The sequence below is a fragment of the Chenopodium quinoa genome, unplaced genomic scaffold (genome assembly GCF_001683475.1).
Source record: "Chenopodium quinoa cultivar QQ74 unplaced genomic scaffold, ASM168347v1, whole genome shotgun sequence".
Lineage (NCBI taxonomy): Eukaryota > Viridiplantae > Streptophyta > Magnoliopsida > Caryophyllales > Amaranthaceae > Chenopodium > Chenopodium quinoa.
Genome location: NW_018743503.1, coordinates 1,368,608 through 1,380,198, shown reverse-complemented (window position 1 = coordinate 1,380,198; position 11,591 = coordinate 1,368,608). Strand labels below are relative to the sequence as shown.

Sequence of the window (11,591 nt, the reverse complement as noted above, 5' to 3'; positions counted from 1 at the left end):
ATGTAATTATGTAAGAACACTTTAGGATATGTCAAAAAAAAAAAAAAAAAAAAAAAAAAAAAAAAAAAAAAAGTGTCTTTCGAATAGAATTTTCCAAAATAAAGGGTTACCATACAAAATTTTCCAAAAACTAAAAGAAATATAAAAGTTTATTTTTCAAAGGAAGAAAATAACTACATACAATGTATAAAAGTTGATAGACTAAAATCACATAACACAAATCTAACAACTCTCACATGTTTAGGTTTTTTTTTTTTTTTTTTTTTTTTTTTTTTGTCATGTATAAATCACAAAAATTATTTAAGGGATATAAACAAATCAGTATCAACTTTTATTATATAAATATATAAAAAGAACAAATTAAGTATTATTTTGTAGATTGTAAACACTAAACAGGTTAAAGTTGAACCTTTGTCCAACTTTTCCATCTCACCTAATCCAAGAACTGTTCAAAAAAAAAAAATTGTCAACCAAAAAAAAAATTCTAAGGACTAGTTCTACCCCCTGAAGTATTAAAGAACAGAGAAGCATAAAGTAATCTATTCCAAGTATCAGGCAATCCAGGAAGACACCAATGACTACAATCAGCATATCCTGTTAGACTATTCTCAAATTTTTTGATCATAACTTTCCATTGACTGCTCCTATAAATTGAAGGATGTGCATCCCTTCTATATTGCGACAATTTTGTGATATTCATGTACTTCACTTGTATGTTGTTGTTCAACCCTTCTATCACCTTCTTAATGACCGGAAGGAGTACATCAGATCTTTGCGCGACAGACTTCACTGAGTCCTCCTCCAGAGGTTGGGTTGCATTGTAGCACCAATCGTCTGAACTGTGGTGCACTGCTGATAGACTTCGGAAATATACTGATGTATTGTTGGAATCGACGTTGATGTTGATCCATGTTGACCATGTTGTCATGGCTCGTTCGTATGCTAGCTCTATTGGCATCTCTTCTACTAACTTACCCTCATATTCAAACAAATCCCACCTGTAAAGTAAAAGATTGTCATTATTTATGAGCCCATTAAAATATTTGGATATCTATACTTGCAATATCCTCTCAAAACTCGATGTTTACAATGGTATTGTAGATTCAATCACAATATTTACTAATGTGATCATAGTTGAGCTTGCTTACGATTTCATTTTGCCACCGTGAAGCCACCAGTGGCCGGAGTTGAATACCATAACATCAGCTCCTTTCCATTGCAACGAATTCGGTGATAGCTTGTCTAGCACAAGAACTTTGTGACCACTTACATGTTTTTCAATAAACTCCACTAGAAATGGACTCCAATAGAATTCAACAGTACAATTATAATCCTGCATAAAAAAACAAGAATAAATAGCTACATTAAACAATATAATAAAGAAAATATGTTCAGTTATTGTCCTAATGTAACATATTAGTCTGATCTTTTTACCTTAGCTTTCAAAAACTTATAAACTGGACTTTCTGCACTCACTTCAACACTAGAAGAAGGAATGGAGGAATACAGAAGACAAGCAAGAGACATCCACATGTTTCGATTTAGCGAATCTCCTACCAAAATCACCCTCTTATTTCTCAATCTTTCTAGCATATCAGTTCCATTGAACCTAACAAAATAACAGTAAATTCCTCAACATATAATTCAAATTATATGAAAATTTAGCTTTCATTAATAAAATAAATACTTTGTACAACTTACAATGGTATGTCACAACCCTTAGCTTCCCATCTCCACCTCTCATACTCGAAATCCGGTCTCCCATTTTTCCTGCAACTCATTTTCTCCTCAATAAACGGACACCTAGTTGAATCATATCCAGGATCTTCATCCGGCATATACACCCACCTCCCTTCAAACATGTTACATTCCTTATCAACCTCCTCAGCTGGCTCGACGACATCTTCAACTGTCGAATTCACCTCATTCTTCGGACTAATAACAGTGATATTAAAATGCTCCAAAGGCTTGATCACACTAACAGTCGCATCAGTTTCATCCAATGGGACGAATTCAACCACAGTATTCCGAGAAGCCATAAAACTCGTATACGGGTTCACCTGATAGGCAAACAGAAGCAGCAGGGTGAACCCAACAAAGCTTCCAGCCGCGAAATACTTCCACGAATCATTAACAGTTGAAACAAGCTCCATGACTGTAAGTTGGAGATCCTTTTGAGCTCTTAATGAGCTGTTTATAATGTAGTTGGTATTATATTTTGTACATGTAGTAGTAGCTAATTAAGTCAGTCAACTTTGTAAACTACAGTCACATGCATATGCATTAGCATGTGAAATATGATTAAGTTAGTAATTTCAAGACATAAATCAAAGATGTTAGGCAACCTACTTTTTTATAATTTTATTAGATTTGGGATGTAAGTTTGTGCAACTACTACTCTTGAAAACGGCTTTTTTTTTTTTTTTTTTTTTTTTTTTAATTGAACTTGAAGAGTAAACGGCAAGACAAAAGTTTGATTCGTTACTGCTTTCTAGTACAGTACACCTTTTTTTTTTTTTCTTTTTACAGTAAATAAACTAGAAATAGATAAATTTGCTGCAGATCGGCAACTTAATTAGATTCTCCCTTATCCGACTTTGTTGCTGAATATCCAGCCTCGTTTTACTTTGTTACTCGTACTTTTCAACTTAAGATTCGTTGTCGTTCTTGTCACATTGTCCGAACCTTTTAAAAGTAAATAATAGGATTTTTTACCAACATGACTAATTTTATAAAAGTATTTATCAAAACGGCTAATTATAAATTTTAATTCCAAAACAAGCTAAATTATTTACTTGGAAGGAAATTATTTATAGCTTATTTTCTTTTGAACCTGTTTGGTTTACTTTATGGGTTTTTTTTTTATAATTTTTTATGGGTTTATTTATAAAAAATAAAATTAGCTTTTTTTAAATAAAAGTTTGGTTTTTTGGTTTTTTTTTTTTTTTTTCTGGAAATTCTAATGTCATAGATTAAAATATCCCATTAATTTGAAAAATAACATTCAACATAATATATTTGCAACGATTCTCAATTTTTTTAAAAAGTTTCACAAAATAAAAAAATCACACAAAAAATTGTTCCAAATTTCTAATTAACCAAAAAATACATAAATAAAAATAAATAAATAAATAAAAATTTGGAACAAAAAAAATATATATAATTTATAAAAAATGAACAATACCTTTAAAACCCTTATCTTCGTATAAATTTGTGGTAGTGTTGATAGAACAATACTACTTGAAATTCTAAATTTTTGTAATACGATCTAGACGAAAAATTATTTTTTTTATTTTTAAATTTATTTTATTTTTGTGATCGAAATTAGGGTTTCTGGGACTGTTTACATACTCCGTATATTTGTATATGACTTAAATTTTCCTACTTTAAGAAAATCCTACAAAAAAATTAAAATAAAACCAAATTAGAAAACAAAATTAAAAAAAATCAATAAAGTGAACCAAACCGGTTCAAAGGAAAATAAGAAACAGATAATTTCCTTCCAAGTCAATAATTTAACTAGTTTTGGAATTAAAATTTATAATTAGCTATTTTGGTAAATACTTTTGTTAAATTTGCCGTTTTGGTAAGAGATCCTGAATAATACGGAATTTGTTCATGTGGTTTTGTTATTTGTATCTTTTATCTATCACTTGTACAATCGATTATCATTGTTGGCTTGTTTATAAAAACTGAACAAATTAATTTTCCTCATTTGAAAAAAAAATAGAAAAATTAGGATGCTAATAAGTTGAGCAGCTCGCGAGCAACTTGAACTCGACTCGGTCAAAGCTCGGTTAAAACTCGACTCGGTCAAAGTCCGGTTGAAACTCGACTTGAATATGGCTCGACTTGAGATGTTAACGAATACAGCTGAGAAAGCACTGACTTGACTCGATAGGCTCGTAAATATCTCGATAATATATTTTATTAGCATATAATTCAAAAACAAATTTACCATGATTAGCACCCCTAGGGAAAATTTATCTTGCTCGCATATAATGGACAAGTTATGTCAAATAAATGGATAATTAAAGCTCAACCATTTGTACTAAATTACTTTTGCTAATATAACTTGTATACAATGAGAGTAAATTATTTTTTTTGAACAAAAAGAATGAACTTATCGAGTAAATTGATAATAAGAACAAAACTAATATGCTTCATTCGTGCAAATGAGCAAACAAGACAATTAGTTGTCTCTTATAAGGTATAATCGATTGTATGGTGGAAAATGAAGATATTAAGTAATGCATAATAATCCATACTCATGGCACACGCTCGTTACAAAGCTCAAATCACAACGAGTTTCAATTAATGAAAACTAGGTTAGGTTCCGTGCCATGCACGGTACGTTATTTTAATTACTTTTACAAATTAATTTATTTATAGCATACAATATAAAAATTGTTTAATGTCTTTAACAAAATTGAAGTAACATGGAATATTTGTTCAAGATTATATTCTTAAAATATATTCCACCAAAAATACATCTTGAAAACAATTATATATTTCCTTATTATTCCGTAATTAATTGAGTATCAACATAAAAATGATAAATATTAGTGCTCATTTATATAGTTGACAAAAAAAAACAAACTTTTTTTTTTAAATAACTTCCTTAAATAAAATTTAGTAATTAATTATTAAAAAAAATATACTAAGAACATACCAGAAATCGACACGTGTCATTGCTGGTGTGTCTTTTAGTATATAGTTATTGATGAGGCAACTTTTTCAAACCTGGAACTAAACTCTTACAATGATACCAATTAAAAATATGATCATATTATCCTTTCATTATGCCATCTTTCAGTTGAAGATCGTCTGTGACTGCTCATGATTTATAAGTGTATCATATATTATATTTTCAAAGTACTTCGTATTATACTAACAGCAGCTTATATACGGATCAATACATAAACCAAATTCTTACAGGTGTTTCAAGAGCTGCTCATGTTTACATATACAGAGATAAACTTCAACACTGCATGCTCAAATAATTATATACAGTCACCGCAGGGCGGAGGGGGGCGCTATGACAACGGATATTACATAATATATGTGTATATATAGCCGATTGAACTTGACTGTTACACTGTTCAGTTCCGATAATCCTCACTCCTTAAAAGCGCAAGTAGCTCCTGATGAAGACATACAAAAGTAAAAGATAATTAGGACAATAGAATTGATTTTATTAATGAACTATGAACTAAAATCTTCTAAGACCAAAAATAAGGTACAACTCAAGGCAAGGCCAGCAGAACAGCACCATTATGACAAGGATGACACAATACAGAAGACAGTGTATAAAAAGACAGCATAAGTTTGGCAGTGCAGAAAATTTACGACACCAGTGCAGGGCATGAAGGGAGTGAAGAGCAAATAATGACAACAGTAGCCAACCCTGACAGAATTTGCTAAAAGGCACACTATTTAACTATAAAGTGATGTGCCAAATGTGACAACCGTAGTTCATGCAATGGATGACTTCATACAGATTAGTAGAATACACATAAGCAACCTATGGAGAAAATAAAAGGAATTAATAATGAAAATAGACTAACCCTGCCACTGACCCATACTACCACCTCACCACCATCGCCACCCTAAGCACCACCGCCTATGCACTACAAAACCCACACAATCTTTGCCAAATTTACCCAACCACCACTGTAATCTAAAAACCCACCACCGCCTCACCGCCCATCTACTACAAAACCCACCTAATTTCTACAATTCCACCCAATCACCATCCCAATCTAACAACCCACCAACAAAACCCCACCCCAACCTACCCATAAACCCATCTCAACCCTTTGAATTCCACTCAAAGTCCACCCCAATCTAATAATCCACCCATGAAACCCCACCCCACCCACCTGAAAACCCATCTCAAGCCTTGAAATCCACCCAAAACCCACCATTACCCTAAAATTTCCACCCCACCCATCAAAATCCCAAGATCTAAGAGAGAGACTGAGAGAGAGAAAAAGAGAGATCGAGATAGAGAGACAGTGCTCCGATGACATACGATGGAGCAAGAGCGAGGCGGTGCTCAAGTGGGGTGGTAATAGTTTGGTTAAGGAGGTTGAGATGGGGTTGACAAGGAAAGTAAGGCCCTGTTCACTTCACCTTAAAATAATACTTCCTCCGTTCTCTTTTACATGCAACACTTCCATAAATGGAAATGTCATATTAAATGCAACACACTATAAATGGTAAGTTTTTTTTGAGTGACTTTCTGTTTTACCCTTAATTAACCGACCTAATACTGTTACTTTCTTACTCATTTCATTGTTAGTTTTAATTAATTTACCCACTCCCCTTTTATGTTACTCTATATTTCTCTCTCATCAACCCCTCATTTCTCCATTTTTAAAGTTCCACCACCCTACTGCCATACATAACCACCTACCACCTCCACCGACTCTACCCCCATCTCTCTCACCGACATCGTCGGCACCCCACCACGCTCATTGACACCATCCAACTTTCACATTTCACCACACATTCCGACACCACCACCAACTCTTTCGTCGAGCCCACCGACACCACCACCAACACTTTTACTACGCTCACCGACACCCCCACCACTTTGACCACTAGATCTGCAAACCTTAAAACCAATCCACCTCCTCTACACCTCAAGATCTACTACCCATAACACTAAAATCGTGATATTCTCACAATTATCACCATTCTACTCATAATCTAGCTCCAAATCACCGCCACGCCTCAAGATCTACTACCCATAACGCCAAAAATAGGTAAGGGCAATAAGGGCGAAAGTTTGGTTGGGGTGTAGATCGTAAGTACAGTGGGGATGATTGTGGGTTGTCCAAATTAAAATTCTTTCACTTTGTCTTCTCTTAGAACTAATTTTGTTTTGATTTTATTTTTGTTTCTTTAAATTTATTTGATCTAGCATTCTGCTATTGATTTTTAAATTTTTTTCCGTCAATTTTAAGATGAGTGTGGTGCTGTGACAGTGGTTGCACTAGACCGCTTAGTGGTGGTGGTGATGGCGGCAACGGTTTATGCAGTGGAGGTGGTGACTGTGACTGTTGAGGTGTCTTAGTAGTTGGTCCCGAAGGAGTTATTGAGTGGGATTGGTAATTAGAAGGACTAATTAAGTGAATCAAGTCACATAGGACCCACCCAAGTCCACTTTCTTAATTTCTATGCAAAAGTGTGTGTTGCAATTAAAAGAGAATGGTGGAAGTAATATTCAGTAAAAATAATTTTAGTTTCAGTAAAAATAATTTCAGGTTCAGTAAAAATCAGTAAACTTACAGAAGAAATGTAATAGAAAATCAGGAAAAATAATTTCAGTTCAGCAAAAATAATTTCAATTCAGTAAAATTAATTTCATTTCAGCAAAAAATAATTTTAGTTCAGCAAAAATAAGATGAAGTGAACGGGCCTAAGAAGATGCGGTGGTTTTGTTCACTTTGGTTTTTTTACCCCCTTTCCCTTTCATCTCTATAAACAAACAATAAGACAAATGTAAGGATTAATTTCTTTTCCGCTCTTGCCCCATGTTGATTGCATAACGTTTCCCTTCGTTTTACCAAACGCCCCCTTAGTCTCTTAAAAGTGAGTTTGGGGAAGTAAAAAGCTTTAAGAAAGGGAGAACTAAAATTTTATGACACGACCTTGCATTTGAGTCAGAGTGCTGGAAATCTTCTACCAATACAGTCATAATATCACATTTAACAAGCAGTAGAGATGAAAGGTTATCACAATGAATAACCCTGATAACCTAAATGAACTGATTTTCAGTAGATTATTTCCGTAACAACATTAATTTGCATAGATAAATAGCATCCAAACTGACTTGACAGACACCTAGCTATCAACCTTTGACGCTTCAGAAATTGTCAATTCATCGAACAAATCTCTCTGATTTGCTACTTCATCCAACTAAAAAATCATGCTTGCTAGTTCTCAACTTCTCATCCTACCCTAATCATAGATTAAAGTAATAAACATGGCCTTCAATACATTGAAAGTTTGAAAGACAAACAAACGACTTCAATCACAGATTATATCAATCACTTTGAAAGACAAACAAACGACTTCAATCACAGTTTGAAAGTTTGAAAGACAAACAAACGACTCAAATTATATCCATCACAGATTCAAAATTACAAACTTAACAACAAAGTATAGTCTTTGCATCATATGCCTTGGATATTGATTAGACTATAGGTAAGGAAGCTTACAGTTACATGGGTCAATTTTGGAAGCTTACAGTTACATGGGTCAATTTTGTAGGCTTTAATATTTTACAGTATAACAGTAAATCGATAAGGTTTTTTTATTTTTGACGGAAGATAAGATCCTTAAAAACATAACACTTTGTTTAGCTCCCTCTCGAACGAGCTTTATTCATAAACAACAGTAACTTGCACTAGCTTTCAATTTAAAGAAACAGAGAAGAATCCAAAGGACGGAGCTCAATTTTAATTCTCATTTGCATTGAGAACCTCTTCTAACATAACACGGATCCATCTCAATGTAGCAAATATTTGAACTAGAATAAAATATTCCTGAAAAATCGATCGTCTTAGGACTCATAGCTTTCTAAGCTATGCACAATGAACAATTTTAGTTACCTTACAGTCTAACAGGATTACCTACAACCAACTTACAGCTTTTTATTCTATCAAGTATCAAAGTATCAAGAATCTAATATCATTTGCTAGCACATTAGAAAAAAAAATAACTAAACCATTAGTGAATTAATTCAAAGTTGTAAAGCTTTAAAATTAGCAGAAGGAAAAAGTGAAAGTTCATATGGTATATGTTTATGCTCAAAAATGCCAAGCACAAATGGCTATTATAAAAACAATTTTCAGAAAGCATAAACATTGCCATAGGAATCCATTGTAATATATAGGTATAAGTGCAGTAATTGAAAGAGGCATATACTTCAATATAAAAATTTCCGAGTATTGAGGAATCACATCATACAATTTTCATTACTTTTGTAAATTAATAGCCAAAGACAACATTCTACTGATCATGACATATGAACTGCATTGAACAAGTAAAAATTTATATTGTAACAATTCAAGATTTACCTATATTGTTTTGTTGTCAATCTCTTCCCCACTTTCTTCTCCACAGGGAGTTTCCTGCAACGCAGTGCTCGATTTTTGAATCTGAGAAAGACCAGGCTTTGGACATAAGTATCCACATAATTTGGCTCAAGGATAGGCAAAGCAAGATTCTTCAAGTCCTGATTGTTAGGATCCCATGAAATCCAATTTCCAACAGATGTTGTCACCACAATCTTACCATCCCCGGCAACTACAGCACCTAAAACTGAACCCACATTATCTCCTATATGAAAATCAAGAAGCTTTCTCCAGGATTTTGTTATACCATACTCTTCCATCACCCATACATTACCCGCATCACCAGTACACGAAACAGCAAGCTTATCCTCCACTAACTTAACCGACAACAACATAGCACTTGACATGGGATTTGGCAAAAGAATCTGACTAAATTCTTCATTAGCAAGATCAAACGCCAAAACCGTTTTAAGAAAAACATTATTAGGAAGTTTCATCTTACACATCCAATGGATGACCCCATTCACAAACACCCCCCTACAATCGAGAACAAACTTACCACCCTCAACACAAGATTTAACAGTCCTCCAATTACCCTTACTAAGGCTACAAACATCAGCATGAAAGTATGTATAATGTTTCTCCCCAATTTCCCACTTCCAACACACCCTCACCACCTTATAATCCTTCGAACTCGAATCGAACCCAAACCCAATAGTAAAATTGGGCAAATTACAACTTGGAATACCTCCATTTACGATTCCGAAATCTTGTGACATAAAAGATGGCATTAAGGCTGGTAATGGGAGGGTAAAAGCTTTTCTAATTGAAGGGTTCCACAAAATCAAAGGAACAACACGATACGACGAATAATCAAAAACACAAATTAACCCATGACAACAACCAACAATCAAACCCATACAACCAACAGGAGAATCAATTTCTACCCAATTATCTAAAGGTTCATCAACATTATGCAAAAACAATTTACAAGGAACACTATAAAGTGTAGTAACCTTTTTTGAGGTGGGGTTTAATTGATGTGATAAATGAACAGAAATAAAAGATGGGTTTGTGATTAGAGAATACCATGATTTGCAAACAGACATGAATCGAAGTAATGATGCAACTGGTAAGCGTTTGAGGATTTCAATCACCAATTCTTCGGGTAAATTGGGGTTTGATTTTGGGCGATTTCTTCTGTGGTAAACCTGAAGATTAAAAGGGGTTTAATGAATCGATTTTGGAATTCATGGATCTGATTTTTGTGTTTTTCAGCCATTAATGAGCAGCAATGAAACAGATTTTCTGAGTTTAGTTCAAACCGAAAATTGAAATGAGTGTCTAAGAAATTTGATATTTCGTACTTTCGCTCATTTTGTTTTTATTTTTTTTTAATTTTTTTTTTTAAGGTTTTTTTTCCTTATTTTACTATCACTATTCACTAAAAGCATTTAAGAAACACAGAACCTAATATCAGGCTCCCAACATTACTCTGTTAGCTGTCTACAGTAATTGTTTCGCCTGGTAGATAGTATTATCTATTTTCAGTTTGTGTAAAATGTTTGGTAAATAATAAAATGTTTTGGAGGTAGTAAGGTGGTTTTGAAGTAATTGGGGTGGATCTAAGGAGGTGAATCAGCAGTTTCAGAGATGTTTAGTGGTTTCGAGAGAGTTAAACCCTATTCTTTTGAGCTTCTGGGCAGAGCAGAGCAGGGCAAGACAGGACATAGCAGAGCTGGACAGAAGAGGTAAGAGCAGAGCAGATTTCAGAATTATTATTATTATTATTATTATTATTATTATTATTATTATTATTATTATTATCATCGCATTATTATCATTAATTATTTTATTATTATTATTATTATTATTATCGCATTATTGTTATTATTATCATTATTATTATTATTATTATAACTACTACTACTACTACTATTATTATTATTATTATTATCACATTTTATTATTAATATTATTACTGTCAATATTATTATTATTTTATTATTATTAATATTATTATGAGTATTATTACTATTTTTATTATCGCATTATTACTATTATTATTTGATTTTTTTTAGATTTTTTTACTCTTTTTATAACATTAAAAAATGTGTTAAATAATATAAAATATTAATTATTATCATTAAATATTAGTTATTATTATCAATTAATATTATATATTAATTATTATTATTTTACATATTAATTAGTATTATCTTTAAATATTAGTTATTATTATTAAATATTAATAATTATTATTATTTTTTTTATTAAATATTATTATTATTATTATTATTATTTTTAAGCAGAGCAAGGCAAAGCAGACTTTAGCAGAGCAAAGCAAGGTAGAGCAGCTCAAAAGAACAGGGCCTTAGATGGTTTTTAGAGTGGTACGAGCGGGCGGCAATAGTGGATCCGATGGTATTGGGGTGAGCAAAAATATCGTGTACTCAAAATCGACAACATAGGAATTAACGACACAAAATGGAAATTTAATCGAGT

At 32.7% G+C, this 11,591-nt stretch overlaps 1 protein-coding gene and 1 pseudogene across 1 annotated transcript; both read right to left on the bottom strand.

The window, feature by feature from the left end:
* Positions 1-279: 279 nt before the first annotated feature.
* On the bottom strand, positions 280-2,707 carry LOC110739517 (protein trichome birefringence-like 43). The gene is made up of 4 exons (XM_021919963.1): positions 1,702-2,707; positions 1,435-1,609; positions 1,149-1,333; positions 280-998 (listed from the first exon to the last, which is right to left on the bottom strand). Exons 1-4 carry the CDS (start codon positions 2,151-2,153, stop codon positions 485-487), a joined length of 1,326 nt encoding a protein of 441 aa, XP_021775655.1. The 5' UTR covers positions 2,154-2,707; the 3' UTR covers positions 280-484.
* A 2,199-nt stretch (positions 2,708-4,906) lies between these two features.
* LOC110739516 lies at positions 4,907-10,808 on the bottom strand (annotated as a pseudogene).
* Between the last annotated feature and the right edge of the window lie 783 nt (positions 10,809-11,591).

Excerpts from the sequence above, each read along its gene's own strand:
- LOC110739517 (XM_021919963.1), bottom strand. The coding sequence starts at position 2,153 with ATGGAGCTTGTTTCAACTGTTAATGATTCGTGGAAGTATTTCGCGGCT. Across the intron at positions 1,334-1,434 it reads ATAAGTTTTTGAAAGCTAAG|GATTATAATTGTACTGTTGA; the intron begins GTAAAAAGATCA and ends TTTTTTATGCAG. Across the intron at positions 999-1,148 it reads CACGGTGGCAAAATGAAATC|GTGGGATTTGTTTGAATATG; the intron begins GTAAGCAAGCTC and ends TTTACTTTACAG.